The following is a 20,224-nucleotide window of genomic DNA, read 5'->3' on the forward strand; positions in this document are numbered from 1 at the left end:
TACTTACTTATATAACTTTCTGACCCATTTACACCCATTAAAACTGCTCTTGCTGAGATTCAGGTGATATCCATGTCAAATGTAGTAGAAACTTTTAAATTATTTTCTTATCTGTCTTCTTAGCATCATTCAGCATTCTTCACTACTCTCACATTGAAATGCTTTTCTCTCTTTTTCTCTTGATGCCAGTCTCTTTTAGCTTTTCTTCTTAAACTTACTATTTATTCCTTATAATCTTCTTTCTTCATCCTTCCTCTTCTGACACATGAATCTTGGTCTTCTTCGTGATTTGGGCATTTTATATCGATTTTCCCCTAAACCTTCCCTCTCATACCCAGTCTTTCCATTTTATGAAATTGTATATTCATCCTTATAGTTGCTCAGGCCAAAAACCTAGGAATCATTCATTTTTACTCACCTTCTCTTGTTCTCCAAATCTATCAGCAGACCTGTTGGTGCTTTCTCCAAAATATATCTGAAATCTACTACTTCTCTCTAGCTTCATTACTAACCACCTATATTCAACCTGCCAACTCTTGTTTTAGTTACTGATGTCTCCATTTCTACCCTTGCCGTTTAGCATTTCTCTCATAAGTGAGTGATCATAGTGATATACTTAGCATATAAACCTCAGTACCTGTCTTCTGCCTACAACTTATTGGTGGCATTCCCTTACATTCCTTTACTATGGCCTACAAGACCCTGTCTGAGCCATCATTTGCTATTCTCTCCAACCTTTCTCCTAACATTTATCTTTTTGCTTAGCAGACTCGATCAAACTAGTATTTTCAAACCAAACTCTTTCTGCATTATTTTTCCCGTCTAAAATGCTTTTCTTCCCTCTTGTTATATGGCTTGTTCCTTCTTGTCATTTAGTTCTCATACTTTTCAAAGAGGCCTTCCATGATCAGCTTATCTCAATTCTCCTTATTCTCCATTTCTTTTCTTTGTAGCACATAATAAAGTTTGTATTTAGTTTTCTGTTATTTGCCTATTTTTTCCACTAACATGTAAAATGTAAATGAGAGTGGTGATTGTATCTGTCTTAAAAGTCCGGTAGAATTCTTGCCACACAGTGGATACTTAATAAGTTTTTGTTGAATGGATGAATAAATAATGGAATCGTATCAAGTGATGTCAAAGGCATAGGATGGTAAGATAATAGTTACTTAACTCTCTTAAAATGAAGTATCTGCAAATGAGATGAATTAGTACCATTAGACTATATGTTTGAATGTATTAAATTAGATATTAGGCTGCTAAATTTCATGATTTCTTTATTTTAGCCTTTTCTACCCCCTTCTCAAAGTAGAGCCGAATATGATTCAGAGGAGAGTCTGGGAAGTGATGATGATGACGACGATGATGATGATGATGTTTTAGCATCAGATTTCCATCTCCAGGAACATTCTAATTCAAATTCATATAGGTACAGAATATTTTATTTTAAATTTCTTTTTAAAAATAATGGCGTATATAAATAATATTTTTGAAAAAAATACATGCGAAATTAATAGCTTGTTGACTTTATAACACGTTATAACCCAGATTTCTTTAGTTGAAATTGTTAAATTCCTTTCCTTAACAGTAATTTCTCTCTTGACTTTATAACACATTGTAACTCAGATTTCCTTAGTTGAAATTGTTAAATTCCTTTCTTTAACAATAATTTATCACATACCTTTGGTTGTCCATTAATGGATCATCCGTAATCTGCATCATTCCTTACAAATCTTGCTCCAAGATTGTACCTTGCATTTTGGGCTCTAACATAAACAAGTTCTACTGTTTTAGTCTAGAAAATATAAAATATTTTCAGTAGAACACTAGTACTATAAGATGTCAATAGGTACTGTCTTCAAAAAATACTCTGTATGTCATATAAATGTTCTAAATGGTCACCTCTAGCGCCAATACTGCATTATTCTTACATTCATGAATGATGGAATATTACCTAGTCTCTGTTGATATGTTTACATCTAAAACATATATATGTTTTACTAAAACATGGTATGTTAATGGTGTGATAAAAAATGTAAATTTTCCAAAAGAAGTAAATATATGAGGGACATTGAAGTCTTTCTTTATTTAAAAGTTACCATGAGATTTTTACTTCCTGGTTTATTGAGGTTTTTTTTCCCCCTGCTGAATGAATTTTACTTTTTGAATATATAAATCATTTAAAAGTCAAACTGCACAACTCAACAACAAAAAGACAAATAATTTTAAAAAATGAGCAGAGGGCTGAGCGTGATGGCCTATGCCTGTAATCCCAGCACACTGGGAGGCTGAGGTGGTCATATCACTTGAGCCCAGGAGTTCAAGACCAGCCCAGGGAGCATGGCAAAACCCCATCTATATTTCTAAAAAAAAAAGTTTTAATGAACAAAAAACTTGAATAGACAGTTCTCCAAAGACGATATGAAAATAGCCAATAAGCATGTGAAAAGATGCTCAATATCATTAATCATTGGAGAAATGCAGATCAGTTTCCCAATGAGACAACATCTCATACGCATTAGGATGGCTACAAAAAAAAACACAAAATAACAGTGCTGGCAAGGATGAGGAGAAATTGGAATCTTTGTGCACTTTTGGTGGGAACGTAAAATGGTGCAGCAACTGTGAAAAACGGTACACTGGTTCCTTAAAAAGTTAAAAATAGAATTAGCATATGATCCAGCATTTCCACTGTGGATCTATACCTGAAAATATTGAAAACAGGGACTGAAACAGGTATTTGTACTTCCCATGTTCTTAGCAGCTTTATTTACAGTAACCGAGGGGAAGAAACAATCATGTGTGTTTTAACAGATGAATTACTAAACAAAATGTGCTATGTACGTTCAACGGAGTATTATTCAGCCTTAGGAAGGAAATTCTGACACATGCTACAACATGGATATAATGCTAAGTGAAATAAATCAGTCACAGAAAGGGTTATAGTATGTGATTTCACTTATACAAAGTAGCTAGAATAGTGAAATACATAAAGAATAAAAATAAAATAGTGGTTTTCAAGGGCTGGCAGTGGGGGGAGAATGGGTAATGAATTTAGAGTTTCAGCTTTGCAAGATGAAAGGAATTCTGGAGTTGGATGGTGGTGGTGGTTGCACAGCAATGTGAATGTACTTAATGCCCCTGAACTATAAACTTAAAAATGGCCAAAATGGTAAATTTTATGTTTTTGTATTTTACCATTAAAAAATAACTAAAAATTCAACACTTTAAGAAATAAATATGTTCCACTTGAAATAACAGAAGCTGACATTTTTTTAAATCAAACTATATAAAAATGTGAAATCACAAGTTTTACATAAACTTCTCTTTACTCCTATTTCTTCTCCACATCCTCTACAGCTAACCACTTTTATTAGCTTCTGGTTTATCCTTCTGTTTGCAAAAATAAGCAAAACATCCATCTAAACTTATTCCGCCTGCTTTCTTGCAGAGGGGGCAGCATACTACATACAGTGTTCTGCTACCTGCTTTTTATTTATTACTACATACCAAAACTTACTCCATATTAACACTTAGAGATCCTTCTTCATTCTTCCTTATGGTTACCCTAATATTCCACAGGTCAAAAATAGTTTTTCAACAAGTACTCTCCTCATGGACAATTTTGGTTATTTCTACACTTCTGCTATTGTGGATAATGCTGACATGACTACCTCTATGCATATATTATTTTGTTTTCGTAGAGGGATATGTTCAGGTTGATTCCTAATAGTGGAATTCGTTGAGTCAAAGGGTAGTATACTCTTCTAAATCCTTATAGAAATCGTTAACAGATCCATCGTTGCTTTATTTTTAGTTGGTCCTTGATGCGGTTGGCGATGGTGCAGTTGGTGCTCAACAATTTGAAGACTTTTTATCCCTTTGCAGGTCATGATCTTGCAGGTAATAAATAGTTCAACATGAGCTAATGGTGCCGTTCCTTTTGACTTACTACTCTGTTTTTTGTGTTTTTTTTGTTTTTTGTCTGGACTGGGGGAAAAGTTTAGTGATTTCCTGTTACAGAAGTTAGATTTCTTTTAACTAAACCAACCATCTGTAAATGTATCTGTCATACTGTTGGGTGCTTGAGGATGGCAACGTCCAAGAAATCAAGGGCACTGAATGTGATGTGATTGACTATATTGAGACTGTATACTCTAGCCAAGTGTTGAGGGATTTTACAATGGAGAGAAAACTAAGCAAATGCAAAAGCTAGCAATTATTAACTTCAAAGGAGGAAAAGATTGTACAGGAAAGAAAGGGACATGATAACATACTAAGTGATTCTGCTGTGAACTATGGTTCTGTATATATAAGGTAAACACGATACCAATTTAACCAAAGATTTTTATGAGACTCTATCATAATGATGGACAGAGGAGTTTATTCTCATTATGCGTAGTAGTAAATAAGTAGATCATTTCTAAAATTGAAAAATTAAGTATTAAGCATGTTATTTAGATATAGGGAGGTAAGTAGTAGGAATAACTAAAAGTTGAAAGTGAGATCAGGACTCAAGAGTATGGATGGGCAGAACTGCAAAGTGCTGAGTTCCATGGCAGGTACTATTTAATTTTAACTTTATGTATTGTTTTCATTTTCTATAGATCTTAAAGAGTTATATGCCATACAGAAATTAGTCTGATACAAATTAAAGCAGGGGTGTCCAATCTTTTGTCTTCCCTGGGCCACACAGTAAGAATAATAATTGCCTTGGGCCACACTTAAAATACATTCATACTAACAATAGATGATGAGCTAAAAAGAAAAATCACAAAAAATTTCATAATGTTTTAAGAAAGTTTATGAATTTGTGTTGGGCTTTATTCAAAGCTGTCTGGGCCGCGTGCAGCCTGTGGGCCATGGATTGGACAAGTTTGATTTAAAGCGATTAATTTTCTCCACATACATATTTTCATAATCTTCAGATACATTTTTCTTGTAATATTAAAGTCAGAAGCAGTAATGTTGAAATACTTACACAGATTTATGGAATACCTTTTGTAATCCACTGGGTTTTTTTGCCCACCTTACCTTGCACATCTTCCCTGCCAAAGTGTATGTTAATATTTCATCTCAGTCTTTTTTTTTTCCTGCATCTGCTCTCCCCTCTCTCATTTCAGTCTTTCTTAAAATTGAATATGGCATTTTACTGCATAAGATTAATATGAGTCAATGTTCCCATTTTAGAGCTTCCAGTTAGTTCACCTCTTTGTCATGCGGTTCTAAAAACTCTTCAGTGTTGGGAACAAGTTCTTCTCCGACGACTTGAAATCCATGGTGGGCCACCTCAAAATTATATCGCAAGTCATACTGCCGAAGAGAGTTTGTCTGCAGGTCCTGCAATTCTTCGCCACAAAGCTTTACTGGAACCTACAAACACTCCTTTCAAGTAGGTTTTCTTATGAATGCTATTTGGATTTGTTTGTTTGTTTGTTTGTGTTTGTCTGTTTTTTGAGATGGCATCTCGCTCTGTCATCCAGGTTGGAGTGTGGTGGCACAATCTCAGCTCACTGCAGCCTTTGCCTCCTGGGTTCAAGCAGTTCTCCTGCCTCAGTCTCCCGAGTAGCTGGAATTACAGGCGCCTGCCACCACGCCTGGTTAATTTTTGTATTTTTAGTAGAGGTGGGGTTTCACCATGTTGGCCAGGCTGGTCTCAAAGTCCTGACCTCAGGTGATCCACCCGCCTCGGCCTCCCAAAATGCTGGGATTACAGGCGGGAGCCACCGCACCCACCCTGAATACTGTTTTTAAGATAGAAGTTTTACTTTTTGGGCTGTATATTCTTGTCATAACTACTCAACCCTGCCATTGTAGAGTAAAAGCAACCATAGACAACATGTACACAAATATATTCAGTTGTACAATAAACTTTATTTCTTAAAATGGTAGGTAGGCTAGATTTGGATTGTGAGCTGTAGTTTATTGATGCCTACTCTAGAGCTATGCTGTTTAAAATAGCTGGTCACAAAAGTGTTAAGAGGAAAGTTTATAGCACTAAACAAGAAGCAGTCAACAGATTCAGCACAATTCCTGTCAAATTACCAACATCATTCTCTTAACAGAATTAGAAAAACATTATTCTAAAATTCACATGGAACCGATAGAGAGCTGGAATAGCCAAAGCAATCCTCAGCAAAAAGAACAAGGCATCACATTACCTGACTTCAAACTATGCTACAAAGCAACAGTAACCAAAACAGCATGGTACTGGTACAAAAATGGATAAATAGACCAGTGGAACAAAATAGAGAACCCAGAAATAAACTCACATCATAAGGATTTGTTCTACAAATTATTTCATCACTCAGGTAGTACTAAGCCTGGTACCCGGTAGTTATTTTTCCTTTTTTGGAGACAAAGTCTTGCTCTATTAACCAGGCTGGAGTGCAGTGGCACGATCACAGCTCACTGCAGCTTCCACCTCCTGGGCACAAACAGTCCTCCTGTCTCACCCTCGAGTAGCTGGGATCACAGGCATACACCACCGTGCCCAGCTAATTTTTTGTATTTTTTGTAGAGACAGGGTTTCACCTTATTACTCAGGCTGGTCTCAAACTCCTGTGCTCAAGCAGTCTGCCTGCCACAGACCCCCAAAGTGCTGGGATTTTAGCTGTGAGCCACCATGCCTGGCCCCCAATAGTTATTTTTTGATCCTCTTTCTCCTCCCCCCTTCCCCCTCAAGTAGACCCCACTGTCTGTTGTTCCCTTCTTTGTGTTCACGAGTTCTCAACATTTAGCTGCCACTTATAAGTGAGAACATACAGTATTTGGTTTTCTGTTCTTGTGCTAGTTTGCTAAGGATAGTAACCTCCAGCTCCATCCATGTTCCCACAAAAAACGTGATCTCATTCTTTTTTATGGCTGCATAGTATTTCTTGTGTCTGTACCACATTTTCTTTATCCAGTCTGTCACTGACGAGCATTTAGGTTCTATGTCTTTGCTATTGTAAATAATGCTGCAGTGAACACTTGTGTGCATGTGTCTTTTATAGTAGAATGATTTATATTACCCTAGGTATATACCCAGTAATGGGATTGCTGGGTCAAATGATAGTTCTATTTTTAGCTCTTTGAGTAATCACCATACTGCTTTCCACAGTGGTTGAGGTAATTTACATTCCCACTGACAGTGCATAAGTGTTCCCTTTTCTCTGCAACCTTCCCAGCATCTGTTATTTTTTATAAATAATCTGTTATTTTTTAATGATAACCATTCTGACTGGTGTGAGATGGTATGTCATTGTGCTTTTGATTTGCTTTTCTCAAATGATCAGTGATATTGAGCTTTTTTCTTAGGCTCACTGGCATGTACATCTTCTTGTGCAAAGTGTCTGTTCATGTATTTGCCCGCTTTTTAATGGTGTTGTTTTTCTTTTGTAAATTGGTTGAAGTTTGTTATAGATGCTGGATATTCGACCTTTGTCAGGTACATAGTTAGAAAATATTTTCTCCCATTCTATAGGTTGTCTGTTTACTCTGTTGATAGTTTCTTTTGTTGTGCAGAAGCTCTTAAGTTTAATTAGATCCTATTTGTCAATTTTTGCTTTTGTTGCAATTCCTTTTGGGGTCATTGTCATAAAATCTTTGCCTGTTCCTATGTCCAGGGTGGTATTGCCTAGGTTGTTTGGTAAAATTTTTATAGCTATTGGTTTTACATGTAAGTCTTTAATCCATCTTGAGTTGATTTTTGTGTGTGTTGCAAGGAAGGGGTTCAGTTTCAATCTTCTGCATTTGGCTAGCCGGTTATCCCAGCACCATTTATAGAATAGGGAGTCTTTTCTTGATTGCTTGTTTTTGTCAGCTTTGTCAAAGATCAGATGGCCAGAGGTGTGTCACCTTAATTCCCAGTTATCTCTTCTGTTCCGGTGGTCATTGTGCCTGTTTTTGTACCAATACTGTTCAGTTTTGGTTACTGTGTTTTTGTAGTATACATCGAAATCAGGTAATGTGATTCCAATTTTGTTCTTTTTGCTTAGGATTGCCTTGCTATTCAGGCACTTTTTACGTTCCATATTAATTTTAAAATAGGTTTCTCTAGTTCTGTGAAGAATGTTGGTGGTGGTTTGTTAGGAATAGCATTGAATCTGTAAATTGCTTTGGGCAATATGGCCACTTTAGTGATATTGATTCTTCTTCTCCATAAACATGGGATGTTTTTTCCGTTTGTTTGTGTGTTATCTGACTTCTTTGCACAGTGTTTTGTAATTCTCATTGTAGAGATCTTTCACCTCCTGGTTAGCTGTATTCCTAGGTATTTTATTCTTTTTGTGGCAGTTGTGAATGGGTCTGCCTTCCTGATTTGGCTCTCAGCTTAGCTGTTGTTGGTGTATAGGAATGCTAGTGATTTCTTGTACACTGATTTTTGTATCCTGAAACTTTGCTAAGTTGTTTATCAGATCTAGGAGCTTTTGGGCTGAGACATGGGGTTTCCGAGATACAGAATCATGTCATCTACAAACAGGCATAGTTTTACTTCCTCTCTTCCTATGTGGATGCCTTTTATTTCTTCCTCTTTCCTGATTGCTCTGGCCAGGACTTTCAATACTAGGTTGAATAGGAGTGGTGAGACAAAGCATCCTTGTCTTGTGTTGGTTTTCAAGGAGAATGCTTCCTGCTTTTGCCCATTCAGTATGATGTTGGCTGTGGGTTTGTCATAGATGGCTCTTACTATTTTGAAGTATGTTCTTTCAATACCTAGTTTTTTGAGAGTTTTTACATGGATTGATGTTGATTTTTATCAAAAGCCTTTTCTTCATTTATTGATATAATTATGTGGTTTTTGTCTTTAGTTCTGTTTATGTGATTCATCACATTTATTGATTTGCATATGTTGAACCAAACTTGCATCCTGGGAATTAAGCCTACTTGATCATGATGAATTAGCTTTTTGATGTGCTTGTTTGGTTTGCAAGTATTTTGTTGAGGATTTTTGTGTTGACATTCATCAAGGATATTGGCTTGAAGTTTTGTTTTTTTGTTGTATCTCTGCCAGGTTTTGGTATCAGGATAATTTTGACTTCATAGAATTAGGTGTGGAGGAGTTCCACCTCCTCAGTTTTTTGGTATAGTTTTAGTAGGAATGGTACCGGCTTTTCTTTGTACTTTTGGTAGAATTTGGCTGTCAGTCATCTGGTTCTGTGCCTTTTATGGTTGGTATGCTGTTCATTACTGATTGAATTTCAGAGCTCATTATTAGTTTGGTCAGGGAATCATTTCTTACAGGTTCAGTCTTGGGAGGGTGTATGTGTCCAGGAATTTATCCATCTCTTGTAGGTTTTGTAGTCTGTGTGCATAGAGGTGTCCATAGTAGTTTCTGATGGTTATTTTTATTTCTGTGGGGTCAGTGGTAACATCTCCTTTGTCGTTTCTAATTGTGTTTATTTGTATCTTCTCTCTTTTCTTTTTTATTAGTTTAGCTGGCAGTCTGTCTTACCAATTTTTTCAAAAGACCAACTCCTGGATTCGTTGATCTTTTGAATGGTTTCGTGTGTCTCAGTTTCTTTCATTTCAGCTCTGATTTTTGTTATTTTTTATCTTCTGCTAGCTTTGGGGTTTATTTGTTCTTGTTTCTCTGATATTTTCCATTATGATGTTAGGTTGTTAATTCGAGATCTTTCTAACTTTTTGATGTGGACATTTAGTGCTATGAATTTCCCTCTTAATGCTGCTTTAGCTATGTCCCAGAGATTTTGGTAAAGCATACCTACTTTTGTTAGATCCTATGGCCCTAGGTTAGGGATCAACAAACTATGGCCATCCCCACAGGTGAAATCCAGACCTCTCCATGCTTCTTTAAATAAAGTTTTATTGGATTATAGCCATAAATGCTCTCAATTGCATATTGCCAGTAGTTGCTTTCCCACTGCAAGTTGACAGTCTCTAATTCAGATCTGAAATGCTCCAAAATTCAAAATTTTTTGAGTACCAACAAGATGGTGTAAGTAGAAAATGCCACATATAACTATTTAACACAAACTTTGTTTCATGCACACAATTATTAAAAATATAATTTCTCACCTTCACTGCCTGTAATCCCAGCACTTTGGAAGGCCGAAGTGGGTGGATCACCTGAGGTCAGGAATTCAAGACCAGCCTGCCAACATGGTGAAACCCTATCTCTACTAAAAGTACAAAAATTAGCTGGGTGTGCTGGCAGGTGCCTGTGATCCCAGCTACTCGGGAGGCTGAGGCAGGAGACTCGCTTGAACCCAGGAGGTGGAGGTTGCAGTGAGCCAAGATCACCCTGTTGCACTCCAGTCTGGGCCAAAGATTAAGATTCCATCTCAAAAACAAACACAACAACAACAACAACAACAACAAAAATATATATATATAATTTCTTACCTTCAAGTTATGCATATATATATATGAAACATAAATGAATTTTTAACTTAGACATATATATTCATATATTTCAAAATCTGAAGATACATGAAATTCAAAATACTTCTGGTCCCAAGTATTTTAGATAAGGGATACTTTACCTGGACAATATCAGACTTGAGTAGTTGTGACAGAGACCATATGGTCCACAAAGCCTAAATTATGTACTAATCCTTTCAGGAAAAGGTTGGCGATATGATCTGCCTCCAGTCATACAGTCTGATTGCAGTTAATTTATTATAATAAACATTTATATGGCACCAAGGAATTGTTATCAAGTTAATCAGAAATTTCTGAAGTTTCTAATTAAATTTGCTGTCTCTCTCTGTAGATCCAAACACCATCTGGCACTGTCTGTGAAGAGGCTTTGGCAGTATTTGGTGAAGCAGGAAGAAATTCAGGAAACCTTTATCAAAAATATATTCACAAAGAAACGGTGTCTAAATGAGGTCTGTATAAGTTAAAACCTGTTTACTATTTTATTATTGTAGTCTTTTATATTATCATGTAACTATTAAAATGAGTTGTATTTTACAGATTTTTTGAAAACACATTTTATATCATAAACATAGGCAATTAATGCTTAGAAAAGTGTAATTTAGAAGAGGGGCAGTATTTTCATAAATCAATTTAATTTAATTAGTTCAAATGTATTTGGGACTTTTTTCTCGAAAAAATGTTTAATATTCCACATCTTGTTTCTTGTATTTTGAATTGTCATGATCATCAATTTAAGAGACAAGATAGAAATTTTCTATGATTTTCATGTGACAGTTAAAAGAAGTCTATCTTAGAAGTTTAATTGTAACTAGGTTTGTATACTGAAAATTTTTTATTTATTTATTTATTTTTTTTTTTCATTGGAGATAGAGTCTTGCTCTGTTACCCAGGCTGGAGTGCAGTGGTGCGATCTCGGCTTACTGCAAGCTCCGTGCCTCCCAGGTTCACACCATTCTCCTGCCTTAGCCTCCCGAGTAGCTGGGACTACAGGCGCCCGCCACCATGCCCAGCTAATTTTTTGTATTTTTAGTAGAGACGGTGTTTCACTGTGTTAGCCAGGGATGGTCTCAATCTCCTAACTTCGTGATCCACCTGCTTCAGCCTCCCAAAGTGCTGGGATTACAGGTGTGAACCACCACACCCGGCCTGAAAAATTTTTATTGTATTTATTTATCTTTTTTGAGATGGGGTCTCACTCTGTCACACAAGTTGGAGTACAGTGGCACCATTTCAGCTCACTGCAACCTCTGCCTCCCAGTCTCAAGCAGTCCTCCCACCTCAGCCTCCCTAGTAGCTGGGACTGCAGATGCACACCACCATGCCCAGCTAATTTTTTGTATTTTTGGTAGAGACAGGGTTTCACCATATTGCCCAGGGTGGTCTTGAATTCCTGACCTCAGGCGATCTACCTGTCTTGGCCTCCCAAAGTGCTGAGATTACAGGCTTGAGCCACTGCACCCAGCCAACTTTTTAAATATGTACATTTTCTTTTCTGTGGATTATGCTTAAATTAATGAAATTTTACAAACCCAAATTAACCTGTAGTGTAACTGGTTGCTTATACCTTGATATTATCATAATGTTTTGTTTTGTTTTTTGTCATTTAGTTTAGTGCTAGTAATAAGTATTAGTTTGATGATATGGGGAACTTGCTTCTTTCGTTGGGAAAGTTTTGTTACTAAAAAGTTCAGGTGAACTAAACAGTAGATGCAGTGATGTAGTCAATTCTTTTTGTCTCCTGGACTGGTAACGAAGAGTTCAGAACTGACATTTGGTATGTGAACCACATTTTGAGTAGCATTGAACTAGTCTGAAAGCAAGCTTTGTACGGTTTTTGAAGTTGGAGGAAACAACTGAAGATATTTCAGGTGAAGAAATAAATTGAATGGCTTCACAATAGACAAGTAAGCAAAAAGCAAGATTGACATCTAACCTTTCTGCCTTAAAGGAAAATTACATGTATATCTCATTGTCTCTCAATTTAAGCACCAATTTTAAGTGGAAACTGTATATGCTGTTATTTACTATTTGCCTCATTTTGTAAATGTATTCAAATCGACCAAGTCAGGAAATAGTATGTAGTATTCTTGCTGACTTAGAAGACTTTTGACCTGAGTACCTTGGTGTAATATTGAAATTTAGACAAATATGAATGTATTTCATTTGTTTATTTGATCTTTTTTTAAAAAAATTGACATATTTGATTAATCTTACAAAAATCTCATTTTTCTGATGCTGATATATTTGGGTATTTGGGAAATGAAATAATTCTGAAAACAATACAAAAAAACTGTTGAGCCATTAGATTGTCTAGCTGATTCAGGAATAGACTCATTAAGGAAATAGAGTAGTATAGTCAAGCCAGAATATGTAAACATAGCAAATAATAAGTATAACTACACATTTTAAAATTTCCGTTATTCTTTGGAGTTTCATATCTCGAGAAAATTTTTAAATTATTTTTATTGTAATTATTTTAATCAGAAGCATGAATATGAATGTTAGACTAACAGTTTTGTGACTATCATTTTCTCTGAATTTTGTTTTTTTAATGCAAAATGACACTTTGCAATGTTTTGATAAATAGATTTAACTTATTTAAACCTTGACACTATTAATGGTAGTTATTAAAAGTTTGTTGTTATTGCTTTGTTGTTTTATTCTTGATAGTGATACTCTTAAAATAGTGTCTTTTTGATAAAGAATGTGAAAAGAAAAATGTTATATAGTAAAGCACAGATTTGAATGGAATTAAACAGAATATAGAGTTAGTGTGAAATTAATCTTTACTGGAAAGGTTACTAGGCTATTTTTAGTCTTAACAAAATCACCTTCCATCTCTTATTTTTCTAAAATGATGATTATCCTTAAATATTTTAGTCAAAGTCACTGTGATTTTCCAGATGGTTAGGAGATACATATATGATAGGCGCTGTATTTTGGATGGCAGGTGATGGGAGAATATTGTGAGAACTGCTCTTTCTTTATTTCTTTATGTGTTTGAAAATGAAATTTTACAGTTTCTTTATCTGACCCTAAAATCCTGGTTTTCTCAGATCTTTTCTTTTCCTATTTGGTAAAGTTTACTGGTACCTGTGTTTTAAAATAGAATGTCTTCTCTCTTTGTATTTAAATAGAAAGTACAGACAACTGCAGTTAGATTAAGTCATTCTTAATAAAAAATTGGGACTCAACAACTCCCATCATTGTTCCCAATTCCTTCTTCTGTTTTTTTGTTTTGTTTTGTTTGACTTTCTGAGAAGAACTAAAAGTCTTGGAACAACTCTTTCTTTAACACGTACTACTATTCCTTTTTAAGAAGTATATGTGCTTCCCAGCACTTTACTGACTATTTCTGGCTTCATCAGTGGAAGAGAATTAGATAAATGTAGAAATTGAAATTTTCTAATCAAGAGATTTTCCTGAAGGTTCAGATGTGGAGATAAGACATAGCAGCGAGTAAGAGAATAATTCGACTTTGTTCATAGTACTCTGACACCAGTAGCTCTGATTATTTTAATATAAAGTATTTTGGTTTCAATGGTGCTTTAATGTCAACTTTTCGAAATTGAGTAAAAACCTCTTAGGAATAGAATAAAATTTATAGTGGTAGTTAATGAGTTCTGAGGGATTAAGTTTTGCTCATTCCCTAACCATGCACCCTCAAACATGCTTTTTATAAGGTGTATGAAATTTTAAGAATAGTAACTCCATATAATGTTCTTTTCTAGTAAATTTGGTTTGAAATATAACATTTAAACAATCCCCAATATTTTGCATGTTACATCTCATCTTTACTCTTTGTCATGTGGTTATTCTTTCTTGATGAAGTCATTAGAGGACAACAGTGAAACCATCAAAAATTCTATGATGGAGGAGCCAAACATCAATAAGGTACAAAATATCATTCAACTGAAATTAGAAATTGCATTCTTTCAGAAAAGAACAAAGCATTTGCGTTTTAGGTTTAAACTGGTCTTTGTTTCCAATGGATTTAAAGTATTGTTCCCTCAAATTATTCTCCTTTTATTTTAGCAGCTTAAATACTGCAGTTGTAAAAGTGGTTTCTGTTTTGTTAAATAAGAGAATGCAGTTTTAAAGGGAGTTGAATGTATCTTGTTTTGGCTACAAATTTTTCTGAGTAAATACAAGTAAAGTTCTTAATACATGTGATTACAATAGCAATTGTTTAGTAGTGTTTTAATTCTGCACATATCACTTTTGAAGTTAAAATTCTCTCCTATGATATTCATTCTTAAAAATATAGTAAATACTGTTACATAGTGTTTATTTTACTGGTAGCAATAGCATGTAGCAAAGTGCCTTAAGGATACATAGTAAGTACTCATGGTACTTGAGAACCAAAGCACAAAAGATGAGAATCTGTATAATTATGAAATAACTCCTAGATGTCCTGTGATTGCATATTCAACTATGACTTCATTTTATTTTATTTTTGAGACGGAGTTTAGCTCTTTTGCCCAGGCTGGAGTGAAGTGGCACAGTCTCGGTTCACTGCAACCTGTGCCCCCCAGGTTCAAGCGATTCTCCTGCCTCAGCCGCCTGAGTAGCTGGGATTATAGGCGCCCACCACCACACGTGGCTAATTCTTTTTGTATTTTTAGTAGAGAAAGGGTTTTGCCATGTTGGCCAGGCTGATGTCAAACTCCTGACCTTAGGTGATCCAGCCGCCTTGGCCTCCCAAAGTGCTAGGATTACAGGCGTGAGCCACTGCGCCTGGCCAATTCAACTATGACTTTATGAGGTTAATATTTAACTCATGTTTTTCATATTCTGTATTTAAAACAATCTCAGTAGTGATTTTTAAGTGAAAAATGGCTCAAAAAAATTTTTAAGGTTACTAGTTTCTACCCCTTATTCTTTCCAACGGGAATCCTTTGGTAAAATAGGAGAAATAATTCTGTGCAATTAATTAAAAAGCCTGATTTGATATCAGGTGTATATTATAACTAAAACTTTTGCAAAATAAGTCTATATGTCATTCAAACTTTGCAAATATCTAGTGGCCTTTGGGGGTTTTGAGGGAATACAATTCAAACTTCTAATCAGTAAACAATTTTCCTTGCCTGGGTTTTGATGATTACTTATTACTGTCTACACATTATCCGGAATTTTTTTTTTTTTTTTTGGAGACGGAGTTTCGCTCTGGTTGCCCAGACTGGAGTGCAATGGTGCGATCTCAGCTTACTGCAAGCTCCGCCTCCCGGGTTCAAGCGATTCTCCTGCCTCAGCCTCCAGAGTAGCTGGGATTACAGGCATGGGCCACCACATCCAGCTAAGTTTTGTATTTTTAATAGAGACAGGGTTTCTCCATGTTGGTCAGGCTGGTCTTGAACTCCCAACCTCAGGTGATCTACCTGCCTTGGCCTCCCAAAGTGCTGGGATTACAGGTGTGAGATACCGCGCCCAGCCGCATATCACGAATTCTTATACAAACATTTTTGTTTTGATACTGTTTATAAAATGTTAATAATCATAATGTTGTTATTTCTATAGTCAGCTTCATGCTACGTCAAAATGAAGTCTTTTTAGGGGGAGGGTTGACGTCATTTTGGCCAGCATTTTTCCAAGCCCACTGCTATGTAGTTTTAAAAAAAATCTTTGTAAGGTATGCCTGACCTAAAATAACTACATATATTTAAAGTGTACAACTTGTTCAATTTTGGCATGTGTATACACTAGCGAAGCCATCACCACAACCAGGATAATGATTATATCCATCAGTCCCCAGAATTTAATCCCTCCATTTTTTTTCCTCTCCCACCTGTGCCCTCTTCCCCAGGCAGCTACCAAATTTTTTCCTGGTGTTAAAGATTAATTTGTTGTTTTCTGGAATTTTATGTAAATAGAATCATATAATACGTCATTTTTGGTTTATAGTCTGTATCCGTTGACTTAGCGTGATTATTTCAAGATTCATCTATGTTGTGTGTTTTAGTAGTTCATTCTTTTTATTATGATACTTACGACATTTTATGGATATACCATAGTTTATTTACCTGTTAATGAACACTTGAGCTGATTTTATTTGGGACCTGTTCCAAATAAGGCTGCTTTGAATATTCATGGAAAAGTCACATTTTATGGAAAAATGCTTTCATTTCTCTTGTGTAAATGCCTAGGAGTAGAAAGACTGGATCATGTGTAGGTATATGTTAAACGTTTTGTGAAACTATTCAAATAATTTCCAAGGTGGTTGTACCATGTATATTCTCAATGGATGGTGTACAAAATTCCATTCTATTTTTTTTCTTTAAAGGCAGAATCTTGCTGTGTCTCCCAGGCTGGGTGCAGTGGTGTGATTACGGCTCACTGCAGCCTCGACCTCCTGGGCTCAAGCAGTCCTCTTGCCTCAGCCTTCTGAGCAGCTGGGACTATAGGCATGCATCACCACGCCCAGCTCATTTTTATTTTTTGTGACATGGGGTTTCTCCATGTTGCTCAGGCTGGTCTCAGACTTCTGGGCTCAAGCAGTCTTCCCACCTCAGCCTCCTGAAGTGTTCGAATTACAGGTGTAACCCACCATGCCCATCCTTGCATCACATTCTTACCAACAGCTGGTGTAGTCTATATTTTCATTTTAACCATTCTAGTAGGTATGTAGTAGTAGTTCATTGTGGTTTTAATTTGCATCGAGCATCTTAACACATGCTTATTTGCCATGTGTCTATCTTTCTGCATGAATTGCCTTCAAATCTTGTGTTTATTTTGTGTTAGGTTGCTTGTTTTCTTGATTCAATTTTAACAGTTATTTGTATGTTCTGGATAAAAGTAATTTATCAGAAATGTGACTTGCAAATATTTTCTCTTACTCTATGGCTTGTCTTTTCATTCTGTTTACAAGGTCTTTTCATTTTACTTATTTATTTTTTAAGCAAAGTCTTGCTCTGTTTCTTAGGCTGGAGTACAGTGGTGTGATCTTGCCTCACTGCACTCTCCATCTCCTGGGTACAAGCAATTTTCATACCTCAGGTGTGCACTACCACACCCGGCTAATTTTTATATTTTTAGTAGATGAGTAGACTGGGTTTCACCATGTTACCCAGGCTGGTCTCGAACTCCTGGCCTCAAGTGATCTGCCCACCTCGGCCTTCTAAAGTGCTGGGATTAGGAGCGTGAACCACCGCAGCCAGCCACAAGTTCTTTTGAAGTTCTTAATTTTGATGATGTCTAATGTATTAGTTCTGGTTATTCACTTTCTTATTTGGTGTTGTATTTAAGAAATCTTTGCCTAACCTAAGATCACAAAAACTTTCTCCTGTTCTAAGTGTTTTCGAGTTTCAGTATTACATTTAGGCCTATAATCCATTTCAAGTTAATTTGTTTACATGGTGTGAAGTATAGACCTCAGTTCTTTGTTACTGTTGTTGTTTTTGCATCTGTATGTCAATTGTTACAGCATTATTTGTTGAAAAGATTATCTTTTCTTTCACTAAACTACCTCTTTCACCTTTTCAAAAATCAGTTGACACAGATGTGTAGGTCTAATTCTGGAGTCTATTTTGGGCCATTGATCCATCTTTATGGTAATAGCTCACTGTCTTTATCACTATAACCTTATAATAAATCTTGAAGTCATGTACTGTAAGTCATTCAAATATATTCTTCTTCTAAGTTCTGTTCTGTTCTTTTTTTTTTTTTTTTTTTTTTTGCCTTGTCATTCTGACTTAGAACTTCCAGTCCAATGTCCAGTCCAATGTTGAATAGAAGTGATCACCAGCAGACATTATTATCTTGTTTCTGATCTTGGGGAAAGCAGTCTTTTATTATCAAGTATAATGTTTTCTTTAAGTTTATTGTAGATGCATTTTATAAGTTTGAGGACGTTTCTTTGCATTCCTGCTTTGTTAAGAGTTTTTAATAAGGAAAGGATGTTGGATTTTATCAAATGATTTTTTTTTTTTGCCAACTATTGAAATGATCATCCTTTTTTCTTTTATAGTATGATAGGTTAAGGATTTTTTTTTTAAAATGTTAAACCAATCTAGCATTCCCAGCATAAGCTATACTTCGTCATGGTGTGTTATCCTTTTTATATATAGTTACATTTGGTAAAATTTTTAAGAATTTTTACATCTGTGTTCATGAGTGATATTGGTTTGTAGTTTTCTTACAATGTTGTTTGTGTTGGTCTCAGATTAATGCTAGACTCTTAGAATGAACTGACAAAGATTCTGTCCTCTTTAATTTTTGGGAATAATTTTTGTAGAATTAGTGTTATTTCTGAAGTGTTTGGTAGAATCCTGAAGTTTTTTAAATGACAAATTTAATTTCTTTAACAGATGTAGGGCAATTCAGGTTTATCTATTTCTTGAGTCAGTTTTGGTACTACATGTCTTTCAAGAAGTGTGCATTTCATTTATGTTGTCAAACTTACTGGCATAAAGTTATCATGTTGCCCTATTAAAATATGTGTAGAATCCATGCTGATGCTGCCTCTCCTTCTGCTATGACTTTGAAAACCAAATTATGTCTTCTTTAGTATTTATATTCCCTAATATTTGGGGTATTGACACCATTTTATGTTCACCTGATTGCTTCCTATTTTCTTTCAGTTATGCCTTCAATATTCTTTAGATATCATTTTACTTGATATTTGTGTCATTAGAGTGGCAATGAAGTATTCCAAATACACAACCTTATATTGTAGGTTTTAGTAAATGAAAATCACTACTGACTACCCAGGGTGTCAGTCACTTTTTCCATGGATCTGCTGTATGACCTTTCACTTCTTCCACTCTTGGAGCTTCATTTACTGACATGTAAAATTATGGCTGATAATTTTAAACCTGTTGCTTCTCTAATTAAAATATTTCGCAGGATCCTGGTGTTAATCTATTTTACAATTATCCCTTTCTCCTCCAGCCTCTAAGGGCAGCTCTGTGGAACCCAAGCAATGTTCAGATCAGTTTCTGCATAATTCCTTTTTGTGGTAAAATATAAATAACATAAAAGTTACGATTTTAACCATTTGTAAAGCAGCCCGGTGGCCATAAGTACATTTACACTGCTCTGCAACCAACACACCATCCATCTCCAGAACTTTTTCGTCCTCTCCAAACTGAAACTTTGTGCCCACTAAACAATAGCTTCCCATTCCTCTGGCCCCCACTCCAGGCAACCACCATTCTGCTTTTTGTATCTATGAATTTTACTATCCCTAGGTACCTCATGTAAATGGAATTGTATAATAGTTATCCTTTTGTGACTAGTTTATTTCACCAAGCATAATGTCTTTAAGATTCATCCATATTTTAGCGTGTGTCAGAATTTCCTTCCTTTTTAAGGCTGAATAGTATTCTAATGTATGTTCATACATTTTGTTTATCCATTCATCAGTTAGTGGACATTTGAGTTGTGTCCGTCTTGGTTATTGTGAATAATGGTGCTGTGAACATTGATATACAAATATCTGAATCTCTGCTTTCAGTTTTTTGGGATATATACAGAAGTGGAATTGCTAGATCATATAGCAATTCTGTGTTTAGTTTTTGATCTGCATAATCTCTTTAAATCTCTTTTAGCATTAATATTTGGGTTCTTTTTTCTTCAGATGTCCAGCCCAATCAAAGCATGACATCTTTACAAAGTGCGACTTGAAACTTTAGGAGATCTTTTAAGACCATCTTTGTTGTGATTTTTTTAACTATAATGTTATGTTGTGAGGCCGTTAACAAATAAAATTACATTCATGGCACACGCAAGTTCTGTCTCTGTTTTTAGCTGACTGTTTCATGTTCCTACTTCCTTCCCTTACCAGCTTAGATTTCATGATCCATCATGGAATCAATCAGTCACTTGCAAACATCCTTATCCC

The 20,224-nt window shown here is 35.5% G+C and overlaps 1 protein-coding gene across 8 annotated transcripts in view; it reads left to right on the top strand.

Moving 5' to 3' along the window:
* The window catches only part of DMXL1 (Dmx like 1), a 185,086-nt gene that overhangs the window by 127,946 nt on the left and 36,916 nt on the right, over positions 1 to 20,224 (top strand). For 4 of the 8 annotated variants that reach the window (XM_055298757.2, XM_055298759.2, XM_055298763.2 and 1 more), the window contains 5 exons: positions 1,287 to 1,429; positions 3,818 to 3,903; positions 5,191 to 5,392; positions 10,718 to 10,835; positions 14,218 to 14,280. In XM_055298757.2, coding sequence (XP_055154732.1) covers positions 1,287 to 1,429; positions 3,818 to 3,903; positions 5,191 to 5,392; positions 10,718 to 10,835; positions 14,218 to 14,280 — 612 coding nt within the window. The remainder of the gene's footprint in view (positions 1 to 1,286; positions 1,430 to 3,817; positions 3,904 to 5,190; positions 5,393 to 10,717; positions 10,836 to 14,217; positions 14,281 to 20,224) is intronic. The other 4 variants (XM_055298758.2, XM_055298760.2, XM_055298761.2 and 1 more) reach the window with 1 other exon arrangement.

This window comes from Symphalangus syndactylus, chromosome 11, assembly GCF_028878055.3.
Source record: "Symphalangus syndactylus isolate Jambi chromosome 11, NHGRI_mSymSyn1-v2.1_pri, whole genome shotgun sequence".
Taxonomy (NCBI): domain Eukaryota; kingdom Metazoa; phylum Chordata; class Mammalia; order Primates; family Hylobatidae; genus Symphalangus; species Symphalangus syndactylus.